Genomic DNA, 26,816 nt, shown 5'->3' on the forward strand with positions numbered 1-26,816 from the left:
CCACAGATCTCAGAAGTTCTGTTCTTTTTTCTCCAAACTTTTTTCTCTGTGCTTTGGACTGGACAATTTCTGTTAATCTTTCAAATCCCCCAACTCTTTCTTCTGTCATTTCAGATCTGCTTTTGAGCCCATGTGAAGAAAGTTCATTTCAATTATACTTTTCAACTCTGGAGTTTCCATTTGTTTTTGTTTGTTTTTTGTTTGTTTTGAGATGGAGTTTTGCTCTGTTGCCCAGGCTGGAGTGCCGTGGCAGTATCTCAGCTTACTGCAGCCTCCGCCTCCTGGGTTCAAGTGATTCTCCTATCTCAGCCTCCTGAGTAGCTGAGACTATGGGCACATACCACCACACCCAACTAATTTTATTTAATATTTTGTACTTTTAGTAGAGACAGGGTTTCACCATGTTGCCCAGGCTGGTCTTGAACTCCTGACCTCAAGTGATCTGCCCACCTCAGCCTCCCAAAGTGGTGGGATTACAGGCATAAGCCACCATGCCTGGCCGCCATTTGGTTCTTTATTATAGTTTCTATTTTTTGAGATTCCTATGTAACTCATTGTTAGTATTTAATTATTTGAAGACCCTTTCCTTCAATTCTCTCAACATACTTGTAATAAATGTTTTGATGTTATTGCTAAATCTAATATCTAGACCCACTAAGAGTCCATTTCTACTATTTTTCCCCTTGTATGTGTCACACTTTTCTGTTTCATTGTACATCTAGTAATTTGTGGTTGAAAACCCTATATTTTGATAATACATTGTAGCAAGACCAGATTCTGTTTAACTTTTCTGAGGGTTGTTAGCTTTTTCAATTTGTTTGTATTTCGTAACTTGCCTGGACTTACACTGAGGAAACTGTCTCCTCAACAGTGTGCAGCCTCTGATATCTCTATTCCATTGCTTTATTCTTATTTTCAATGTTTTAGCCTGGCTCCCTAGCGGCTACCTCTTGTCTTTATAGTTTGCAGGTAAACCAATAATTTGAGCACAGATCATGCCCAAACACCTGAGCCTATAAGGTTTTCCTTTCACTTTCTGCTAAATGATCTGCGTGTAGGTTAGGGAATGCATTCAAAATTGCAACCAGCACTCCAGTTTGAGCTCTGCTGGGTCTCTCCTGCATATATGTAGTTTTCCTGTCATCTAGGGATGTGCAGAGAGGGTATCTATGGCTCTAATACAAGATCTCCTTGTTAAATTTCTGACTAATCCATCACTTGCCTCGATTTGGGACTGCAACCTTGGTCTAACAAAGGTACAGGTTTTATCCACCTGTTCCCAACCAAATCTGTTCCTTTTGGTTGGCAAAGGCAAAAGTTTTGGTACCTTCCCTCCCCCTCAACAAAGAATTAATTAAACCTGCTCATCTGGCAAAAGAGGTGGTATTTTCATGGCCAGCCTAGACTAGAAAGCTCAGTTATCACCAACATAGATTAAAGAAAAGAGGGAAGGTGACAGAAACAGCTACAGGAAGAGGGGCCAGAAATGGTTGTTTTTTGACAGTTCTGTCCAGTTTAATGCCTTTTTTAAAAATTCCCCTTTAGCAAAGAGGAATCACTAACCACTTCACACTGCCATTACAAGAAGTCCTCTTAACATTCACTTTTGGAAGAATGAAAACATTTTACAGGTCCTTAGGGCTATTCTAAAATGCTGGTTTCTCAAAACTGTCAGGTTCTTTTACGTGTATCTCTATTACCAGCAAAAAAATACATTAAAGTCACAAAAATGAGGCTGGGCGGGGTGGCTTATGCCTGTAATCCTAGCACTTTGGGAGGCCATGGTGAGCAGATTGCCTGAGATCAGGAGTTCGAGACCAGCCTGGGCAACACATTGAAACCCCATCTCTACTAAAATACTAAAAATTAGCCAGGCATGGTGGCGTATGACTGTAGTCCCATCTACTCGGGAGGCTGAAGCAGGAGAACTGCTTGAACCCGGGAGGCGGAGGTTGCAGTGAGCCAAGATTTCGCCACTGCACTCCAGCCTGGCAATACGGCGAGACTCCATCTCAAAAAAAATAAAAAAATAAAAAATCACGAAAATGAATATTTCTTTTTTTTTTTTTTTTTTTTTTGAGATGGAGTCTCACACTGTCACCCGGGCTGGTGTGCAGTGGCGCGATCTTGACTTGCTGCAACCTCTGCCTCCCGGGTTCAGGCAATTCTCCTGCCTCAACCTCCCAAGTAGCCGGGACTACAGGCATGTGCCACCATGCCCCGCTGATTTTTGTATTTTTAGTAGAGACGAGGTTTCACTATGTTGGCCAGGCTGGTCTCGAACTCCTGACCTCGTGATCCGCCCACCTTGGCGTCCCATAGTGCTGGGATTACAGGCATGAGCCACCACGCCCAGCCAAAAATGAATATTTCTTAAAAGCCATAATAATTATTCAACTACACAGTTTTCACAAGATTATTTGTGGACTGTTTCTTTGTGGTGACCAATAAAGCATGACTAAAGCTAAAGGCCCAAAGACAACGCTCAACAAAGGCAGAGCCATGGGGACAAAATGTGTCCTCCCTTAAACCTAGCTGTGCTTTCAGTGTATTGTTCCACTATCAATAGAGCCTCTCCAGGCATCTACAGCTTTCACGCTGTTACTTTCTGTATTAGTTCATATTGCTGCTGTAATAAATTACTACAAGTTTGGTGACTTAAAAAAACACAGATTGATCATCTTATAGTTCTGCAGGTCAGAAGTCTGAAACAGGTCTCAAGAGGCTAAATTCAGGGTGGCAGCAAGGCTGTGTCCCTTCGGGAGGCTCTAGCGCAGAACCCATTCCAGTTTCTAGAGGCTTACCCTCATTACTTGGCTCTTGGCCCTCTTCTTCCATCTTAAAAACCTACATTACTGGGACCAAGTTCTTCTCATACTGCTATGACACTAACTCTCCTCTGTCTCCCTCTTCCACTTTTAAGAACTCCTGTGATTATATTGGGTCCACCCAGATAATCCAGGATAAATTTCCCTACCTTAAAGTCTATTGTTAAGCAATGTTAATTCCATCTGCTCCCTTAATTCCTCTTGCCACATAACATATTCACAGGTTCTAAGATTTAGGTTGTGGACCATCTCTGGGGGCTAGCAGGGTTCATTATCTTGCCTACCACACCTTCCTATTAAAATCTCTGCTCATGAATTTCCATTTGGACATAAATGTTTGCTACGGTTGACGTCTGTGTCATTTCCAGGGCTATTTATATTATCATGAAGCATAACAATCAAGAGAATAAATCTGTAATGATGATATTTAAAGGATAAGTATATTAGAAGGCTGAAATACATCCAGCAAAACACATCATTAAGATCAATTACATTACCAAGAACATAAAATTGATCATGCCCACATATCTTTTAAAGTCCACTTTTATAAAAGTCCCTTAACAAAGTTAAACAGGCTTGGGGCTAATCTGAGAGGTGCTTGATATGAAAACTGAAACTAGAAGATCTCAAAATAGATACAGATTAATAGACAAACTCGAACTATCAAAACTGAGCATTGGACATAAATGCCAAAAATCTATTTTCCAGAATTTGATTTGAAAATATAAGTTAATATTAATTTTAAATCACTCTGACAGGGTCAACCTATACTAATTGTATATTTATGGTATAAATAAGTACAGATGCATATATTGTAAAATCGTTTTCAAATTTTAACTGTCATTGCTTTAATTCTGGTTTAACTTTTTAAAATTCAAATTTAAATAAATGTTTAGGTGAAAACTTCTGTGTATGTTATTCTTCAGTATCTCTGAAGCACTACAAGTAATTTGTATCCTTGAAATTTTTGAGAAATTTATTAACAATTACAATAAAAATTATATGAATAAAACAGAAGGAGAATATTATGAAATCCTCTTAAGATGTCCGGTTCACATTAGTCTTAAAATACCCACATACCAAAGTGCTTCTCATCTTTTCCCATTCCCAACCCTCTACTGCTATACCCAACCTTACCAAACTACCTACAAGTTTCAAAAGTTCATTTAAACATCATCACCTCTACTAATTGTGCCTCAAGTATCTTTTTACCTAACTTATTAGTTAAGCTTATTCACCTGGTTTATTCTCACTTGTCTTTCAGGATTCAGATGAGGTATCACCTTGTCTGGAAACATTTTCCTGACTCAATCTGTCTGAATTACAGGTACCTCCTATGAGTTTCCATCAAACCTTGTGTTCTGCCTTCTATGAGAGCATTTATCACAAAATGTTATTGTTGTCTACCCCCTTATCTGTCTTTCTATTAATCCCAAAGATTACTAAGGCAGTAACCATGTTTTATCCTTGATATTTCTGTATCTGGATCACAGTAAATGTTTAAAAATAATGTTTGCTGAATAAAAGAAAATACACATACATTTAATATGCTTAACTTTTAAACAGTTCTCAAAAGCTTTATTGTTGGCTTCCTAAACTTTAAGAAAGGTCGAGTAAGACAAAACTGAAAGTGACTTCCAACCATACGGCAAAGTAACATGACACAGGCCCTCCTTGTCCCAAACCACACAGAAATACCTGATCAAATATGCAATGCTGTCAAAATACACAGCTGAATTTGAAATAATAAAAAGGAGATTCCTGGGTAACAGAAACAAAGAGTATACTGAAAGGCAAAAGCAGGCATAGAAGGTGACTGGAAAATAACAGGGGATGATCAGCTTTGGCTACAGGCCCTAACAGCTGGGCACTGGGAGCTGGGATTTTACAGGGTAAGCCTTTTACTGCTAAATGTCTGTTAGTCTGACTTATAAAACTGTTTGCAACTGCTAAAAGTCTGTTAGTCTGACTTATAAAACTATTTGCAAAACTGACTATGCTGTGCTAGACTGAAGAGAACAAGAATGATGGAAGAAAAGTCTGTTTACATCTGACAATACCATGTATTTTAGCCTAGCAGTCATAATGTGAATTATATAACTCTGAGATGATGAGGTACACCCAGCCCAGGGAAAGTGGTCTTTGGCATGCATCCAGATTAGGCTATGTCCAATAATGCCCCAGTCTCATAATAATAAATATAAATAAGTCTAGGCCCAGAAACTAGGCTTCCAGAAGCACAATATCACTCAGATATTATCATCTACAACTGTGCCTCTGCTTACGAGGGCCTGGGACTTGGAAGCTGCCTATCTTTCTGATGAGATTACCAATCTCTCTGCTATATAACCTAAACACACAAGCTTCCTTCTGTATCCTTTAGATTTAGATTTACTCCATCAATCCAAATCACTATGGAGGTTGTAATGTTTTGAATGACCTCTCAGGGATATGGATATACATGAGACAAGGTACTGGAACTGAGACTTCTGCTTAAATCCTGGACCCTAGAAGGAATTGCCACCTCAATAAAATGAGAATGCCAGGCTCAGAAAGTTGCAAAGGCAAATTCTATCAGACAGTTAAAAAAAAAAACAATTTTACACACTCTCTCAAAGAAGATAAAAGAGAACAAAATACTTTCTGACTCACATTATAAGGCCAACATTACTCTGATACCAAAACCAAAGCATGAGAAAAGAAAACTACAGACCAACATCCCTCATGAACATAGACACTGAAGTCCTCAACAAACTATTAGCATATCAAATACAGCAATACACATACACACACACACACACAAACACACACACACACGCCCAGAGAAATACAAATTGTACCACAAAGAAGTGGAGTTTATCTTGAGAATGCAAAGCTGGTTATATATCCAAAAATCAATCAATGCAATCAACATATTAAAAATCTAAAGAAAATAAATCATATCAATTTAAACAGAAAACAACAATCATATCAATTTAAACAGAAAAAGGACTTGACAAAATTCAACATCCATTCATAATAAAAACTCTCAGCAAAGCAGGAACAAAAGGGAATTTTCTCAATCTGATAAAGAGCATCTATGAAAAAACCTACAGCTAATATCATACTTAATAGCAAAAGACTAAATGCTGACCCCCTGAGATAAGGAACTCCTATTCAGTATTTTACTGGAAGCCCTAGCCAGTTTTAAAAAGCAAAAAAAAAAAAAATGGACAGACTGCTTCATGTTTTCTTGTAATACATATTTTTTAAAAAGAACAGAGATTAGAAAAGAAATAATACTATCCATATTCAGAGACAGTGATTGTATACATAGAAAACCCCAAAGAAATGACAACTCCCTGAGCTAGTCATTGTGTTTAGCAAGGTTACAGGATACAAGGTCAACCCCTCAAAATCCGCCATATTCCTACGTACTAGAAACAAACAATTGGAAATGAAAAAATTTTTAAATATCATTACAATAGCTCCTTTATAAGAAAGCAACAAGTAGAAACATAATATATAACATTTACAGGATCTTCGTGCTGAAAACTGTAAGACAATGCTGAAAGAAATCAAGTAACATCTAAATATCAAAATGGATACATTAGGATTAGGGGTTTTTGGAAAGAGTATTACAGGCCACTGCCACCCCTTTTGCCAGCCAGGTAATGGACCTGCTACCACCATCTCCAGCATCCATAAACAGCTGCTTTCACCCTCAGATTTTGAATAATTCCAAAATAAAATAATGTTTTTAATAGGAGAAAGATTTGTGACCTAGAGCAAAAAGTCCTCAGATATAGCACCAAAAGCAAAATCCATAAAATTAAAAATTGATAAAACTGAACTTCATTCAATTTTAAAACTTTTCTTCTAGAAAAGACATCGTAAGAGAAATTAAAAGTTACAGTCTTATCTGTTACAGATAAGCTTTTCATTTCTCTTAGCGATGTCTTCTCTAGAAAATTTTTGGAAATCACACATTATAAAAAAGATTTATATCCAAAGTATACAATGAACTCTCAAAACTTAACAGCAAGAAAACAAACAACCCCCCACCCCCAGAAAAGAAAACAAACAACCCAATTGAAACATGTGCAAAAGACTTGGACACTGTAATATAGAGAAGATATACATGGACAAATAAACACATGAAAGATGTTCAAAATTAAAATTAGGATGAGATACCACTATGCACCTACTAGGAATGGCTAAAAACAAATACTGACAATACCAAGTGCTGATAAGGATGTAGAAACTGGAATTTTCATACATTGTTGGTGGGAATGCAAAATGGTACATCTACTCTAGAAATGTTTTGCAGTTTCCTATAAACATACACTTACCACATGACTTAGCAATACTACTCTAGGTATCTACCCAAGTGAACTGAAAATGTGTTTTCACACAAAAATTGTATACAAATATTTATAGTATAGCGCTATTTAAAAATGCCAAAACCTAAAAACAATCCTAATAACCCTCAACAAATGAATGAATAAACAGCTTTGTATATCCTTACAATAAAATACTACTCAGCAATAAAAAGGAACGAACTATTGATAAGCAGAATCACCTCAAAGGATTTCAAAGGCATCATGCTGTTTTAAAAGTCACATACAGTAGAACTCTATTTACATACAGTAGAATTCTATTTATATGACACTCTCAGAAGGACAAAACTATAGTGACCAAGGAAGATCAGGGATTCCAGGGATTATAAGGATGTGGGGAGTGTGGTCAGGTACAGTAGCTCACACCTATAATCCCAGTACTTTGGGAGGCTGAGGTGGGAGGATCACTTGAGGCCAAGAGTTTAACACCAGCCCAGGCAACAAAGCAAGACACTGTCTCAACAAAAAATAAAAAACCCAACTTAGCCAGGCATGGTGGTGTGCACCTGTAGTTCTAGATACTCAAGAGGCTGAGGCAGAAGGATCACTTGAGCCCAGGAGTTCAAGGCTACAGTACCCATGATTGCACCAATGTATTCCAGCCTGGGTGACAGAGTGAGAGAGTGAGACCTGTCTCTTTAAAAAAAAAAAAAAAAAAAAAAAAAAAAAAAAAGTGGGAAGGATGTGCCTATGCTTACTAAGAGACAAAAGGGACAATAGGGCTTTTTTTTTTTTGGCGGCGGAGGTGAGGGGGTGTTATAGAACTGTTCTATCTCCTGATTTTGATACTAGTAAAAAACTACATAAAGTGTTGAAGTTCAGAGAACTGCTCACCTCCACAAAAAGTCCAATTTTACTAAAAATATTTTTAAAAGTAAATGGAAAGGTTACAAAAACCACCCTACTAACAAGTTATTTGTATTAATATATAGAAAGGTTTCATTACTTCATTTAATATTTTGACCACGGACTATGTAACAGTGAGGAAATACATATCAAAAGGCTGAAATCATGTTAATAGCATTTAGATTTTGATAAACATACTAGGTGCCATTATCTTATTTGATCCTCATAACTACCCTGAAAGTGCATATTATTTATTATTCTTAGTTTACCAGTGTAGAAACAAACTACAAGAAATTAAGTAACTTGCTCAAAGTTGCAGAGATACTAAGTACCTGAGTTAGGAATTAAACCTAATTCAGTATGTAGCCAAACAGTAAGTAAGTGTTCAATTAATGTTGAATGAATGCATACAAAGCTCATGCTCTGATACTATGCTGCCTTCTGATAAATTTAATCATATTAAATGTATATATTCATATTTTAAAAGGCCAGAACAGAATGTGGAAGGATTAAATTTAATAAACATAATTATTACATTTCTTTTTTAGTTAAGTTGTTTAAGTGAACAATTTTTTTTTTTTTTTTGAGACGGAGTCTCGCTCTGTCACCCAGGCTGGAGTGCAGTGGCGCAATCTCGGCTCACTGCAAGCTCCGCCTCCCGGGTTCACGCCATTCTCCTGCCTCAGCCTCTCCGAGTGGCTGGGACTACATGCGCCCGCCACCACGCCCGGCTAATTTTTTTTTTTTTTTTGTATTTTTAGTGAAGACGGGGTTTCACCGTGGTCTCGATCTCCTGACCTCGTGATCCGCCCGCCTCGGCCTCCCAAAGTGCTGGGATTACAAGCGTGAGCCACCGCGCCCGGCCAAGTGAACAATTTTTAAAAGGTCATACTAAAAGAGGAATATTTACGAAACACTATCCCGTTTACCTGCATTTGCAAATAATTTTCTTTTTTGAAGTGCTACACAGCCTATTTGCTATACGAAATGAAGAAAAAGATAAACACAGATTAATATCATTTTCCCCTACCTTAGAATTCTTTAATTAAAAAAAATCAAAAGACCAACTGATACCAATAATTTCAAACCAGTATATAAATTTCCTTTAACTAGGTCTCCTTTCTTAAACATGTATTCTTTACTAGGGCCATTTTGGTGGTAGTTTGTTTTAAGACCACTCCATCCAAAATAAAGTTCAGAGACACTTGGAATAATTGAAAAAGACAGAAGAGACCTTTTAAATGTGACGTAAATAGTCCCTCCTTATCCGTGGAAGGTAAGTTCCAAGACCCCTAGTGGATGCTTGAAACTGCAGATGGTATCGAAGCCTGTATGTACTGTTTTTTCCTATATATAGTACCAATAGAACAGTTATGACAATATTTTGTAATAAAAGTTATATAAATGTGGTCTCTCTCTCTCTCAAGATACCTTATTGTACTATACTCACCCTTCTTCTTGTGATTTGTCAATCTGATAACCAAGATGACTACTAAGTGCCTAAGGGGCAGGTAGTGTATACATTGTAGATACACTGGACAAAGGCATGATTCACTTCCAGGACAGAATGGCCCAAGACTTCACCATACTACTCAGAACAGCATGCAATTTAAAACTTGTTGTTTTTGCCTGAAATTTTCCATTTAATATTTTCAGACTACACTTGACCACAGGTAACTGAAACCACAGAAAGCAAAACCACAGATAAGGGGGTAAGACTGTACCTCTTAATGTATCACATTTATAGTTTAGACACAGTGAGTTTTGATTTTATCATATAACAGGTCAACATCCAACATATTGAGTTTATTTCAATATTCAATAATATGTATTAAAATTTCTATGATATTTAGATGTCCCATGCTTGTCACGAGACTATAGTTAAGCACTATCCTGGATTATGAAATACATTGTGCAGAAAAGATGAACCAGCAGGCCTGTGATGCTATCCTTAAAAAAGCCTGCCTGTGGCCGGGTGCGGTGGCTCACGCCTGTAATCCCAGCACTTTGGGAGGCCGAGGCAGGTGGATCACGAGGTCAGGAGATCGAGACCATCCTGGCTAACACGGTGAAACCTTGTCTCTACTAAAAATACAAAAAAATTAGCTGGGCGTGGTGGTGGACACGTGTAGTCCCAGCTACTCGGGAGGCTGAGGGAGGAGAATGACATGAACCCGGGAGGCAGAGATTGCAGTGAGCCGAGATCACGCCACTGCACTCCAGCCTGGGCGACAGAGCGAGACTCCGTTTAAAAAAAAAAAAAAAAGCCTGCTTGCACAAAGGAAATCAGTATACTGAAAGGATATCTCCACTCCCATGTTTACCACAGCATTATTCACAATAACCAAGATATGGAATCAACCTAAGTACCCATCAATAGATGAATGAAGAAAATGTGGTACATATACACAATGGAATATTATTCAGCCATAAAAAACAAGGAAATCCTGTCATTTACAACAGCATAGAAGGAACTGAAAGACATTTAAGTGAAATAAGCCAGGCACAGAAAGACAAGTATTGTACGTTTCCACTAATATGTGGGAGCTACAAAAAAAAAAAAAAAAAAACTGAACTCATGGAGATAAGAGAATAGAATGATGTTATTGTCTTATGGATAGTCATTAAAGTGTGTAAACATGGGTTAGAAGTGGGAAGCTGGGTAGAAGTTTTACAAGAAGATTTAAGATGGCCAGGGGGCTTAAAAAGGCTAGCTATGGGAGGTGATACAGAGTTGACATATCTCTAAGTAGAATTACCAGAGGCTTAGAAGGGTAACGGGGAGCAGGGCATAAAGAGCGGATAGTTAATGGGATAAAAATACAGTTGGATAGAAAAAGTAAGATCTAGCATTCAGTAGCAAAATATGGCGCCTACAGTTAACAATAATTTGTTGTATATGTCAAGTTAAATAAAAGAATGGAATTGGAACGTTTAATTGGGGAATCCATCACCTCAAGCATTTATCATTTCTTTTGAAAAAAAGATAAATATGTACAACTATTACATTTGTAAAACTATTATATATCCACAATAATTAAAAACAAAAAAACTAAAAGAAAAAACAAACCAAAAAAATAAAAAAGAAAAGAAAAGCCTGGTTGCAAGGTTAGCTCTTGGCCGACAGCTGGGAAATGGGATTTGGGGAGGGTTCTCACCATTCCCAGAACTGATTAAGCTGCTCACTAAGCCTAAATTGTTTATGCAAACAATGTAATTTATGCTGAACACCTGCTTTCCTTCTGGGAGCCTGAAATTTTGGTATATACCAGTTAAAGGGTGCTTATATGACCAGCCCCCTAATTAAAAACCTGGGGTGCTGAGCCTCTAACACTGTCCCTGATAGACAATGTTTCACATATTTTGTCACAATTTGTTGCTGAGGGAACTGAGTACATCTTGCCTGACTCCATTAGGAAAGGATTCTTAAAAGCTTGTACTTCCTCTGGACTTCGCCTCACGTGCCTCTTCCCTTTGCAGATTTTGCCCTGTATCCTGTCTCTGCAATAAATCAGCTGCAATTAAATGCTGAGTCCTCTGAGTCTTCTTAGCAAATCAGTGAACTTGGGGACAGTGTTGAGGTCCCCTGCAATATACATACTAAAAGATACTGGGTAAAATATATACCTACCATCTTACCAGGCAATGTGCTCTTGGAGGAAAGTCATTATTCATACACAGCAAATCTTGCATAGATTGTGGAATAACATCTACAAAAACATTTGATAATGAAAAAGTTAGTATGTTCATGATCAGGCAGAGTTTTATAACATGCTTTGAGGAAACACATGTCTTGCTAGATCATGCAGTTTTGGTATTGCTTTAAGATTCATATCTAAAGATAGCTCTTGAGTACAGGGAGAGGGATTTCTCTCTCATTTTTTTTTCTTCAAATAAAAGTAGCCTATAAAAAAGACAGATGCCACTTCCATGTTTAAAGTATTTTTTTGCTTCTGAGTCACAACTCACACAATTCCTCATCCTTACCAGAAAGCTTCGTTTTATTTATTCTTCTTAGCCTGTCCTTGCCTCTACTTTTCTTCAACATTCTATTTAGAGATATGTCAACTCTGTATAACCTCCCATAGCAAGCCTTTTTAGGCCCCCTGTCCATCTTAAATGTTCTTGTAAAACTTCTACCTGGCTTCCCACTTCTAAACCATGTTTACACACTTAAATTGCTATCCACAATAAGGTACTAACATAAAAGATCATTATACTCATAAATACATGACAAATTCAATGCATAAAAAATAGTATCCATTCAAAAAAATAATTTTTGTTGTATAGCTATCATTGCTTAGCAAATCTATGCTTTTTATTTTGCTAAAAGACTAAAGAGAATGCCAACAATTTGATGCTTTTCAGACCAAAAGCAATAGGCAACTCTGACAAAATAAATGATTAGTGCTCAAATCTCCTGACCTCTGATAATATAGTTTTAAATGTGTATCTGTAAAACTGAGCTGATGGTTTGGCTTGTAACTCCTACTATAAGTTACAAGCTCAGTCACAACCAAATTAAAAGAAAACTGCACTTTATACGTACACTTGCAACAATGCCTTAACTAGCTTAAAATTCATTCACCTTTGGCTGGGCACAGTGGTTCACGCCTGTAATCCCAGCACTTTGGAAGGCCAAGACAGGTGGATCACCTGAGGTCAGGAGTTCAAGACCAGCCCGGTCAACATAACAAAACCCTGTCTCTACTAAAAATACAAAAAATTAACTGGGCACGGTGATTGGTGCCTGTAATCCCAGCAACTTTGGAAGCTGAGGCAGGAGAATTGCTTGAACCCGGGAGGCAGAGGTTGCAGTGAGCTGAGATCGCGCCATTGCACTCCAGCCTGGACAACAAGAGTGAAACTCCGTCTCAAAAACAAACAAAAAAATCATTCGCCTTCATTGTACCACAGTCTCCTTTATCTATTCATCTCAGACCACTGATTCTAAGGCTCTTTACTACAGCAGCTTTTCCTTGATGCATGATCTTCCCTTAAATTAACAGCACTTAAATTTTTGCTATCTTGAATAGTTTCCTTCGTTAATTGGCAGAATGTTGAACCTGAAAATTGCTGGGCTATTATGAGACCTCCCACCAATTGCACACACTTCCCTCTTCCTCTTAAACTTCTCATATTCACATTCTGGCTTAATTATTTTCTTTTGCTGTATAATTGCCTTCAATATATGTATATATGGTTAATGTTATCTTCCCTGGTTTATGAATCTGAATGTATATGTTATCTAATTGTTTTGTTTCTAAGAAGAATATACATAATAGAAAAGGTAACATAACTCTATTCTTACACAAGAAAAAGCACAGATTTTTTCAGGTCTGAGCTTACAAATGATAACCTGTTATGATCAGAAAAAGTTTAACACATTCTACCTATTTATTTGCTTAGTGAATGAAGAAGGGTATTTGACTGGCCGCTCCAAAGTTCATGTTTATTCAGTATCTTGCCCACTCACTGTTATGCGCTAGTTTATGTAAGGACAGAAGATTTTGGATGATTTGACCTATTAACAATTATAGACACCATTTATTGAGTACCTGGCATGGGTCAGGTACTGAGATACTTGCTTATGTACAATTTCTCATTAAATCTTCACTTAGCCCTCCAGGTAGTATTACTTCATTTTACAACTGAGATAACTCAAGCTTAGAAGGGGCAACTAACTAGCAAGTAGAAAAAATAAAATTTTAATCCACTTGTTTTGACTCCAAAATCTGGAGTAAATCCAAAATACTACCCTCTAATCAACAGATTTTCCTTTATTTGTAATCCTTCAAAGCCAAACTTTACTTGCTTAATTCTCCTTCTCTAATCTCCCAATTAAAAGTGATCTTTTCTCCTCTGAATTCCAACAGAACTTTATCTGTACTTCAGGATGCACTTATCACTTTCTACCTATTACGGTTACTTACTTATCTATCTTATCTTCCCTACTGGAATGTAGGGCTTGGAAGAGTACTTGGTACATGTTAGGTACTCAATAAATATGAGCTGATTTAATTAATTGAAAAATGAATGACACTGTAATTCATCCTCTACCTCAGATGTGGTGAAACAACTTTGCTTATGTAAAACAGTTCCAGAGAAACTGACACTATGGAAGAAAACTAAATTAATAATTCAAAATTACAGCCACTCTTAAAAATCAGAAGTTAATATTATTATATAGAAATAACTTACCCTCTAATAACTCATCCTTTCCTTCTTTATCAGTGGACTCTTGTACAAGATAATGATGAGTGACTGAGAACTTGAAGTCAGCAAAGGAAATTTCATCTGATTTCTCTTCCCATGTGCCAGAAGTAAATATACCCTATATGTAACAATAAAATGGCAAAATATTTACCTTAATCAATAGCTATCATTACGTTTACTAACGACAGGAATATTTTCCCCTTTTTCTGCTCTATAAATATCCTCCATACAATCAAAGAAAAACATAAAAGTGAATGCAACCAAGAGAAAATTATTTTATAAATGATTTATCACAGTGTTCCTTTAAAAAGAAATTTCTCCTAGAATATTAACTATCAAGTGACTCACAAAGATTAATAACAATTTTTTCCAAGATGTCTCTACATAAAATCATGAACACATCAATATATATTAATAACACAGCATATAGCATTATTTGACACCAGAAATTGCTTCATAAAGAAGCAGTCTGCACAATCAATTTAAGTGGCATGACACCTGTAGCACTTATTTAACAGATTCCTGCTTCTTTATCAAGCTTTGGCATTCAAGTCTTTCCATTTGAACAGCAACTTCTTGAATGAAAAACATATATTAAGAGTTCCAAAGAGCTCCTTACTTACACATAACCCTAAGCATAAAAAAGGATTTTTCCCACAGAGCTTCTAATCTCCCATAGCTATTTTTTCCAATGGAGAGGTAAACAGTCATTACAGCATAGCACCACATAAGGCAGGAAACACCAACCAAGCAACTAGCCAAGCACAGATAGCCCCAAACTAGACTGAAAATATATAAGCAATGAATCTGTGAGTTACTATTTTAAAAATGTTTTCATGGCTATACCTAGTGTAAACATCTCAGTTTTTATATATATTCCTGGAAAGATACTTATAATTCTAAATTAAATTAAATCCTATTTTAAGTGTCCTAAGTGTATATTATTACATAAGTACATCAAATATCAATCTTTTCATTAGTATTTGAACTGTCATGTATGATACACATCCAAAATCATAATTCTTTTATTATACTTTAAGTTCTGGGATACATGTGCAGAACATGCAGGTTTATTACATAGCTATACACGTGCCATAGTGGTTTGCTGCACCCATCAACTGGTCATCTACATTAGGTATTTCTCCTAATGCTATCCCTCCCCTAGCCCTCCCCTCCCCCAACAGGTCCCAGTGTGTGATGCTTCTCTCCCTGTGTCCATGTGTTCTCACTGTTCAACTCACACTTATGAGTGAGAACATGCAGCATGTGGTTTTCTATTCCCGTGTTAGAGTGCTGAGAATGATGGTTTCCAGCTTCATCCATGTCCCTACAAAGGACATGAATTCATCCTCTTTTATGGCTGCATAGTACTCCATGGTGTATATGTGCCACATTTTCTTAATCCAGTCTGTCATTGACGGACATCTGGGTTGGTTCCAAGTCTTTGCTGTTGTGAACAGTGCTGCAATAAACATATGTGTGCCTGTGTCTTTATAGTAAAATGATTTATAATCCTTTGGGTATATACCCAGTAATGGGATTGCTGAGTCAAGGAAATAAGAGAGGACACAAACAAATGGACAAACAGTCCATGGTCATGGATGGAAAGTATCAATACTATGAAAATGGCCACACTGCCCAAAGTAATTTATAGATTCAATGCTATCCCCATTAAGCTATCATTGGCTTTCTTCACAGAATTAGAAAAAACTAAATTTCATATGGAACCAAAAAAGCGCCCATATAGCCAAGACAATCCTAAGCAAAAAGAACAAAGCTAGAGGTATCACGCTGCCTGACTTCAAACTATATTACAAGGCTACAGTAACCAAAACGGCATGGTACTTTTTACCAAAACAGATATATAGACCAACAGAACAGAACAGAGGCCTCAGAAATAACACGACACATCTACAACCATCTGATCTTTGACAAACCTGACAAAAACAAGCAATGGGGAAAGGATTCCCTATTTAATAAATGGTGTTGGGAAAACTGGCTAGCCATATACAGAAAACTGAAACTGGACCCCTTCCTTATACCTTATACAAAAATTAATTCAAGATGGATTAAAGACTTAAACATAAGACCTAAAACCATAGAAACCCTAGAAGAAAACCTAGGCATATTAGCAAAGACTTCATGATTAAAACACCAAAAACAATGGCAACAACTGCCAAAATTGACAAATGGGATCTAATTAAACTAAAGAGCTTCTTGCACAGCAAAAGAAACCATTATCAGAGTGAACAGGCAACCTACAGAATGGGAGAAAATTTTTGCAATCTATCCATCTGACAAAGGGCTAATGGATCCAGAATCTACAAAGAACTTAAACAAATTTACAAGAAAAAACAACCCCATCAAAAAGCGGGCAAAGAATTTTAATTTTTTTTTTTTTTTTTTTTTTTTTTTTTGAGATGGAGTCTCACTCTGTCACCCAGGCTGGAGTGCAGTGGTGTGATCTTGGTTCACTGCAACTTCCGCCTCCCAGGTTTAAGCGATTCTCCTGCATCAGTCTCCCATGTTGCTGGGATTACAGGCATGCAGCACGATGCCTGGCTAATTTTTGAATTTTTAGTAGAGACAGGGTTTCACTATGTTGGCCAGGCTGGTCTTGAACTCCTGATCTCAAGTCATCTGCCCACCTCAGCCTCCCAAAGTGCTGGGATTACAGGCATGAGCCACCACACCTGGCCAAAAATCATAATTTTTTTGTGTGGGGTAGATTTCTTTACCATGAGGTTGACCTGTGTTAAATCAAGGCATCAACTGCCTATACCAAAGTCTCAAGAGGCAGTAAGTAATATGATAATGTACATACGAGCTTGTTTTGCTAGAAGAAATGCCCAATATAAAGCAGTTATGGCTAAAACTAGGTAAAAGAAAGTCCAGAAAAGAAGAGAGAAATCCCTTTTTCAAGTTTGCAGTAAATCTTTTAAAATGATACAGAGATACTGTCTCACCCTAATTTTGGATTCTGGTACTGTTGTCAACCTTACCAACAACAATCTAGAGGAAGATCTGATTGTATTCAATAAAGACAAGGCATCCAAGTTCTGTCTCTAAAACAGACTCAACTGATAAACAACACTCTAACATCCCATATTCAATTCCATTAGGATATAGTCATTTGATACCAATTTCCAGTATGTCATGTATCTGCTATGCGAACCGAAATGACAATTCTAGTTCATCAAAATCGACCTAGTAATTCATTAAAAATTACCTTTGAGGATCCTAACCAGAAAATAAAAAGAGATAAATGTATAGATTTAAAAGAAAACTGTCCCTATTCACAGATTACCTGATCATGTATGTAGAATATCCAAAAGAATCTACAAACAAATGATTAAAACTGATGAGTTTACAAAGTTATGAAATTCAAGGTCAATATATAATAACCATCTGTATTTTTATATACTAGCAACAAATGCTTGGAAAGAGAAATTTTTAAAAATACCCCTTACTACCATTAAAAAAAGAAATTATCTAGGAATAAACCTAATGAAAGATGAGAAAAAACTCTACCTAAAATACTTCAAAACACTGCAGAGAGATATTAAAGACCCAATAGAGATTCATCATATACATGGATTGGAAGATAAAACACTGTGAACACATCAGTTCTCCCCAAGTTAATCTATATATTCAACATGATCCCAATCAAAACATCAGCAAGAGGCATTTTGTAGAAATTGACAAGTTGATTCTAAAACTAATATGAAAATCCAAAGAACCTAGAACAGCTAAAATAATTTTGATGAATAAGTATGCTACCTGATTTTAACACTTACTTTGCTACAATAATTAAGACAGTATAGTATAGGCATAAAGATAGACAAACACATCAATGAAATAGAGTCCAGAAATAACATTCGCACTTATACCTGACTTCACAACAGAGATGCCATTGGAATTCAGGGGGGAAATAATAGTCTTTTCAACAAACGGTCCTGGAATAATTAAATATTCACATGGAAGAAAACATGAGAATATCTTGGGATCTTGCAAATACCTTGGGATAGGCAAAGATTCCTTTGACCAGACACAAAAAACACTAACAATTAAAATTAAAAACAGAGAAAATGAACTTCAGCTAAATAAAATTTGTGCTTATCAAAAGACACAGTTAAGAAAATGATTAAGTGGCTGGGCACAGTGGCTCACACCTGTCATCTCAGCTCTTTGGGAGGTCCATCAGGGAGGATCACTTGAAGTCGGAAGTTTGAGACCAGCTTGGGCAACAAGACCCTGTCTCTACAAAATAATTAGCTGGGCATGGTGGTGTGCACCTGTAGTCCTAGCTACTTAGGGAGGCTAAGGCAGGAGGATCACTTGAGACCAAGAGTTTAAGGCTGCAGTGAGCTATGATTGTACCACTGCACTCCAGCCTGGGTGACAAAGCAAGACCCTATCTCTAAGAAAAAAGAAAAAAAAAAAAAAAAGATTAGGGGAAGCCATGGACTACAGGAAAAACAAAATACATACCTGAAAAAGCACTTGCAACCAGGATATATGAGGATAATAAAAAAAAATTGAACAATCCAAATTTTTTAATGAGCAAAAGACTTGAATAGACAGCAGAAAGCGCTATGAATGACCAATAAACAGTAATTGTGATTAATTACTAGATGACTACTATCAATAGTCATCAGTGAAATGCAAATTAAAACCACAATGAGATTCCATTTCATGCCCAACAGAATGACTAAATATAAAAATCTGACAATGCCAAGTGTCACAGAGAACACAGAGGAACTTGAAATCTCATGCATGGCTAACAGCATAAAATGATAAAACACTTTGGAAAAGAATGTGCCAGTTTTTAATAAAAGTAAACATGTAACTACCCTAAGACCTAGCAACTCCACTCCTAAGAATATACCCAAAGAAAGGAAAGCAGATATCTACAAAATTCTCTAGAGAAGCTTTGATAATAACAATCCAGAAATGGAGACAATTTAAATGCCCACCAATAGGAGAAAGGATAGTGTATTGTGGTATAGTTATAGAATAAAAAGAATGATACATACTATATGGGTGAATTTTTAAATCATCACGTTCAGCAAAAAAGTTAGATACGAAGAGTGCATACTGTATGAGTCTATCTGCAAAAAGCTCAAGAACAGGAAAAACTAAAATATACAGTGAAAGAAGTCAAAACTGCAGTTACCTCTGGGATTGAGAAACAAGCCATCTTTCTGGGATAACGAAAATGTTCTATATTTTGATACGAATGGTGGTAACATGGGTATATACATTTGTTAAAACAATTACATACATGAGTTCTGTAAACTTTGCTGTGTACAAATCATAACCCAACAAATAAAAAATTCAATAAAGGCCGGGCGCGGTGGCTCACACTTGTAATCCCAGCACTTTGGGAGGCCGAGGCGGGCGGATCATGAGGTCAGGAGATCGAGACCACGGTGAAACCCCGTCTCTACTAAAAATACAAAAAATTAGCCGGGCGTGGTGGCGGGCGCCTGTAGTCCCAGCTACTTGGAGAGGCTGAGGCAGGAGAATGGCGTGAACCCGGGAGGCGGAGCTGGCAGTGAGCCGAGATCGCGCCACTGCACTCCAGCCTGGGTGACAGAGCGAGACTCTGTCTCAAAAAAAAAAAAATTCAATAAAATATCCCTTAAAAATGAGATAAAGAAGCAGTGGAAAAATAACTTCTGAGGAAAATATGAGTGTTGGTGAGAGGAAGATGCTCTTTTTCCGAAAGAAAAGACAGTAATGGCAATTATGTAACAACAGCATGGTACTAATCATCATAACTTGGCACCAACAATCCTTTCCACTTATCTTTCAACCTACTCAATAAACATTAGGTAACTAAGATAGAGTCTAAGCCATAACTTTGGAGGGCCAAAGACCTCAGTAAGATAAAGACCACTGCCTTAATTAAGCCCTTCACAATATGTTTCCTGGACTGTTTTAATAGTCCTCCATCCTTCTTCCACGTGGTTATCTTCCTAAAATACAAATCTGCTATTTTTCCCTCCTCCGCTTAAAATATTCAACAGCTTTCCATAATCTATAACAGTGACCTCTATTGGTAAAAATCTGATTATACACCTCCATATATTTTTTTATTTCCAATTATGTATTCTAGTATTACACATATTGTGTAAAAACAAAAAACCTGACATTAAAAGGATATAAAAATGTAACATAATTGGAAGTTATAATATACAAATGTTTCAACACGAGCACCTCCAAGATAGCCAAGTTTCTCACGTTGGTGGAAATACAAAGCTTACAGATCTGACCCTATTCCTTTCCAGTTTTACCCCCACAGCTACCTTCCATCTTCCTTGTATTACAATTATGCCTAACAACTTGTTTTTCCCCAGAGGTGTGCTTTCTTTATACACCTGTGCATAGGCTATTCCTACTGCTCTTCTCTACTTCATTCTTTCAGTATACTTTTAACTCATTGTTCAAAACTCAACCTAAATATTAATTCCTATAGAAAATCTGCCTTTGATTATTTTCAAGCAGTTAGTGATTATTTCTCAGCATCTTGTTCAAATACAAGAATGATACCTTATTCTAATTATTTATTTATATGTCTATTTCTCCACAAGATTGTGAAAGGCAAAGACTATTGTTCTATTCATCTTTGCAGCCTGGTACTTAACAGTACCTACATGCTTAATACATATTTAGGGAGTTACCGTTGTTCAGTATTAATAATAACCCCTATAATTTCCAAAGGTACTAGAAAATATTTCCTAACCAGTATGTTAACCAGTAACATACTGGATATCCATATATTTGAGTAATATATACACTGTGATCTAACAAGCTGAAATAGTAAACAACCCCATCCAAAAGGTATTCCTATGTTTTCAACTGCTGCAACAACTAGATATCCACATGCAAAAGAATAAAGTTGGATCCTTTTCTTACTCTAGACTTAAAAATTAACTAAAAATGGATTGCAGATCTAAATGTAAGAGCTAAAACTATAGATACCATCAAGAAAGTAAAAGGATGACTCACAATGATACATGCTACAATATAGAGAATGGGAGAAGATGTTTGCAAATTATGTACCCGGTAGGGACTTGTATCCAGAATATATAAAGAACTCTTACGACTGGATAAGGAGAAGACAACCCAAATTAATTATTGTTTTTATTTTCTGAGATGGAGTTTCACTCTTGTTGCCCAGGCTGGAGTGCAATGGAGTGATGTTGGCTCATTGCAACCTCTGCCTCCTGGGTTCAAGCAATTCTCCTGCCTTAGCCTCCCAAGTAGCTGGGATTACAGGCATGTGCCACAACATCTGGCTCATTTTTTTATTTTTAGTAGAGACAGGGTTTCACCTTGTTGGTCAGGCTGGTCTCGAACTCCTAACCTCGGACGATCCACCCGCCTTGGCCTCCCTAAGTGCTGGGATTACAGGCATGAGCCACCGCACCCGGCCAACAACCCAAATTTAAAATGGGCAAAGGACCTGAAAAGACATTTCTCTAAAAAAGGTATACTAACAGCCAATAAAAACATCAAAAGATGTTCAACATCATCAGCCATTACAAAAATGCAAATCAAAACCACAATGAGATACTACTTCATATCTACTAGGATGGCTATAATTAAAAAAAAAAAAAAAAAAAAAAAAAAAACCGTGTCGGGTACAGTGGCTGATGCCTATAATCCCAGTACTTTGAGAGGCTTAGGCAGGAGGACTGCTTGAGGCCAAGAGTTTAAGACCAGCCTGAGTAACAATGAGACTCCATCCCTAACCGAAAAAAAAAAAAAAAAAATTTTTTTTTCGTGTGTTGGTACATGCCTATAGTTCTACCTACTTGGAAGGCTGAGGCAGGAGGATCACTTGAGACCCAGGAGTTTGAGGTTACAGTGAACTATGATTGTAGCACTGCAATTCAGCCTGGGCAACAGAGCAAGACCTTGCCTCTAAAAAATAAAAATAAATGTAACAAGTGTTTCTCAGGAGTCTTATACATGGCTGGTAGAAATGTAAAATGAAAGAGCCACTCTGGAAAACAGTCTGACAGGTCCTCAAAAGGTTAAAAACAAACATAGGATCTAGAAACTCTACTCCTAGATATACAGCTAAAAGAAATAGAAACACGTCCACACAAAAACTTAATGCGATGAATGTTCATAGCATTACTCACAGTAACCAAAAGGTGGAAACAACTCAAATTCCCATCAATAGTCAAAGATAAATGTGGTATACCCCTACGATGGAATATTATTCAGCAATGAAAAGCAATCAGCCCTGCATATCTGCAGATTCCACATCCTTAGATTCAACCGTGGGTTGAAAATATTCAGAAAAAAAAATCAATACAATTTAAAATAATATATATGTATTTTTAAATATAGTATAACTACTATTTATACAACATTTACATTGTACTAGGTATCATAAGTAATCCAGAGAGGATTTAAAGTATATGGGATAATGTGTGTAGGCCATTTGCTAATACGCCATTTTATAAAAGGGACTTGAGCATCCAGGAATTTTGGTATCCACAACAGGGATAGGGGAATGGTGTCTTGGAACCAATCCCCTCAAGGATACCAAGGGATGACTACACTGATAAATGTTACAATATGACAAACCTGGAAAACATTATGTTAAGTGAAAGAAGCCAGTTACAAAAGTGTACATATTGGCCGGGCATGGTGGCTCACGCCTGTAATTCCAACACTTCGGGAGGCCGAGGCAGGTGGATCACCTGAGGTTAGAAGTTCAAGACCAGCCTGACCAACATAGTGAAACCCCGTCTCTAAAAATACAAAAATTAGCTGGGCATGGTGGCAGGCACCTGTAATCCCAGCAACTTGGGAGGCTGAGGCAGGAGAATCGTTTGAAATCAAGAGGCGATCTGCCCGGCCGCGCCGTCTGGGAATAAGTGAGGAGCGCCTCTGCCCGGCCGCCCCATCTGGGAAGAAGTGAGGAGCGCCTCTGCCCAGCCGCCCCGTCCAGGAAGAAGTGAGGAGCGCCTCTGCCCGGCCGCCCAGTCTGGGAAGAAGTGAGGAGCGCCTCTGCCCGGCCGCCCCGTCTGGGAAGTGAGGAGCGCCTCTGCCCGGCCGCCCCGTCTGGGAGGTGAGGAGCGCCTCTGCCCGGCCGCCCCGTCTGGGAAGTGAGGAGCGCCTCTGCCCGGCCGCCCCGTCTGGGAGGAAGTGAGGAGCGCCTCTGCCCGGCCGCCCCTTCTGGGAGGAAGTGAGGAGCGCCTCTGCCCGGCTGCCCCGTCTGGGAGGAAGTGAGGAGCGCCTCTGCCCGGCCACCCCGTCTGGGAGGAAGTGAGGAGCGCCTCTGCCCCGCCGCCCCGTCTGGGAAGTGAGGAGCTCCTCTGCCCGGCCGCCCATTGTCTGGGATGTGAGGAGCGCCTCTGCCCGGCCGCCCATCGTCTGGGATGTGAGGAGCACCTCTGCCCGGCCGCCCATCGTCTGAGAAGTGAGGAGCGCCTCTGTCCGGCCGCCCCGTCTGGGAAGAAGTGAGGAGCGCCTCTGCCCGGCCGCCCCGTCTGGGAAGTGAGGAGCTCCTCTGCCGGGCCGCCCATTGTCTGGGATGTGAGGAGCGCCTCTGCCCGGCCGCCCCTTCCAGGAAGTGAGGAGCCCCTCTGCCCGGCCACCACCCCGTCTAGGAAGTGAGGAGCGTCTCTGCCCAGCCGCCCCGTCTGGGAAGTGAGGAGCGCCTCTGCCCAGCTGCCCCATCTGGGATGTGGGGAGTGCCTCTGCCCGCCCGCCCCATCTGGGAGGTCTACCACGGAGGCCAGAAGCAATGTGGGGGCTGGACGTGGTGGCTCACGCCTGTAGTCCCAGCACTCTGGGAGGCCAAGGTGAGTTGATCACTTGATACTAGGAGTTCGAGACCAGCCTGGCCAACATGGCGAAACATATGAAAAATACAACAGACAAACCAACCAACCAACCCAGCAACAACAAAACAGGTCTACCCTGGAGTCACACTCTAATTTTTTCTATTTTACTCCCTTTCTGATCTTTTATCCCACTTTCTTTTTCTTCCTCTTCCTTCTTCTTTGTCAAATAGAGGATTGAGTTATTATCACTGATCCATACAAAGTCCGTCTCTCATTTATTTTCTTTAATTCCCACTCCCCATTTCTATTCCCCGTCTTCCCATGTGCAACCTTCCTAATATGTTTGATATGTATCTTTTTGTTTGTATGTATTTTTAGAAAATGTTTATTGTTTTGTGTGCAAAAAAAATTAATTAAAAAAAAAAAAGAAACCAAGAGGCGAAGGTTGCACTGAGCCGAGATCACACCATTGCACTCCAGCCTGGGTGACAGAGTGAGACTGTGTCTCAAAAAAAAAAAAAAAAAAAAAAAAAAGTGTGCACATTATATGATTCCATTTATATGATATGTCCAGAACAGGCAAATATATAGAGAGAGAAAGCAGGTTAGCTGTCATGTAGGGTTAGGGGAAAATGGGAAGTGACTTCTAACAAGTATGGAGTTTCTTTAGGTGGTGGTGAAAATATTCTAAAATTGATCATGGTAATGGCTGACAACTCTATCAATATACTAAAGACCACTGAATTATATGCCTTAAATTGGTAAATTTTATGGTATATAAATTTTATTTCAATTAAAATCTTCATTCATTCATTCATTCATTGTTTGAGACAGAGTCTCGCTCTGTCACCCAGGCTGGAGTGCAGTGTCATGATCTTGGCTCACTGCAACCTCCGCCTCCTGGGTTCAAGCGGTTCTCCCACCCCAGCCTCCTGATTAGCTGGGACTACAGGTGTGTGCCACCACACCTGGCTAATTTTTGTATTTTTAGTATAGATGGGGGCTTTACCATGTTGGCCAGGCTGGTCTTGAACTCCTGATTTCAAGTGATCCACCCATCTCGGCCTCTCAAAATACTGGGGTTACAGATGTGAGCCACTGCACCCAGCCCAATTAAAAATTTACACTGAGAAGATTCTCTTTTAATCACAATATTTTGTATCTGTCTAATCTGTCTTAAAAGAACCCAAGCGGTTTATAATCCGAATGTGCAGAAATCTTTAAAAATAAAGAATACTCACTGAGGATTTCATCTATTTCTGGAATAAAATAAATCAAATGTTTCTTTAGTCACAAGTAACCCTAGAACTATACATTTTTCAAGCAGCTTTCCTAAAACAAACATGCAATTATGCTCACAAAGTTGTATGCAAATAAAAACCTAGCTCTCAATTCCAACAGATATCTGGTCTGCTGGTGACCACAAACAATAATCCCAAAAGACAGCAAAAGTGTGGAAGAAGACTTTAATCTAGAAGGTTGACTTTCCTCTCACCACTCATACATATTGTTATGGAGATTTGATATATATATATATATATATATATATATATATATATATTTTGAGACGGAGTCTTGCTCTGTCACCCAGGCTGGAGTGCAGTGGCACGATCTCGGCTCACTGCAAGCTCCACCTCCCGGGTTCACGCCATTCTCCTGCCTCAGCCTCCCGAGTAGCTGGGACTACAGGCGCCCACCACCATGCCCAGCTAATGGAGATTTGCTATTTTAAGGAATTCTTCTGTGCTGTGACATAGATATAATATGTAACATGGTCTTAACACTAATGAACATCTGCTTCATGGCAAAATTTCCAGTTCAGTATATGTATTATGCAGACATGGATATAGATATTTTGATCATGACAATTTGAGATTAATAAATAGTTTCTAATCATTGAACAAAAACAACCCAGTCATCTAGATACATTCCACTCTATACAGGTGGCCTGGCTGGCCTTCAGCCTGGATCAAGATCATCCCACTAAAAGCACAAAAGCACAGAAAGGAATGATATCAAGGCTCAGTCCAAAAGCTCTTTTGTACGCAACTTTTGACTTTCATTCCACAGGGGAAATTCAGAAACAAAGGGGAACTTGAGATAGTCCTTCTTCAGTCACCAAGAACCACAATTCATCCAGAGAACATTCAACTACCTAAGAACTGTCACAGGAAGAGATCCTGAGCAAAGGGGACATAGCCAACTGTTAAGTGAAAAACCAGATCAAATATAAGAAGAAATCCTCAGGGAAAAGAATTAGCCAGGTATTGATTCACGTAGGCATAAGGTACATTGGTTAACACAAATAAGCCTTCTTTAAAGGAAACAAGTACCATTTAGCATCGTTTTGGGCACTCAGATCTAATAGGCACTTGGGCCTACCTTAGCAGTCAAAATCTATACTCCTTTCTGAGCCAGCCTGGCTTCATTTTAAGCCTGTGTGTTTTATTTCCTGATCTGACCTTCTCCTCTGTATATATGATCTTCTCATCTCATAAATATGTATCACATTTATGTATATCCACCAAGGATTTTAATTACTCCAATTGCATATACTTGAAGTTCATTATATTTTTTAAGTAAAAGCAGACTGTACAAATTAATTTCCTGCTCTTCAAGATAGGAACTCACTCACATCTGCTAAGTACCTACTAAGCCAGATAATTCATGTGTGTGTACCCCGTGCACACAAAATTAAACTTACATGAGGTTAAGTATTACCTCATTTTATAGAT

The 26,816-nt window shown here is 38.4% G+C and overlaps 1 protein-coding gene across 2 annotated transcripts in view; it reads right to left on the bottom strand.

The window, feature by feature from the left end:
- The window catches only part of RAB3GAP1 (RAB3 GTPase activating protein catalytic subunit 1), a 120,381-nt gene that overhangs the window by 64,665 nt on the left and 28,900 nt on the right, over window positions 1-26,816 (bottom strand). For both annotated transcript variants that reach the window (XM_030800922.1, XM_030800921.1), the window contains exons 4-5: window positions 14,255-14,387; window positions 11,685-11,763 (exon numbers count right to left, since the gene is read on the bottom strand). In XM_030800922.1, the coding sequence (XP_030656782.1) occupies window positions 11,685-11,763; window positions 14,255-14,387 (212 nt within the window). The remainder of the gene's footprint in view (window positions 1-11,684; window positions 11,764-14,254; window positions 14,388-26,816) is intronic.

This window comes from Nomascus leucogenys, chromosome 20, assembly GCF_006542625.1.
Source record: "Nomascus leucogenys isolate Asia chromosome 20, Asia_NLE_v1, whole genome shotgun sequence".
NCBI lineage: Eukaryota > Metazoa > Chordata > Mammalia > Primates > Hylobatidae > Nomascus > Nomascus leucogenys.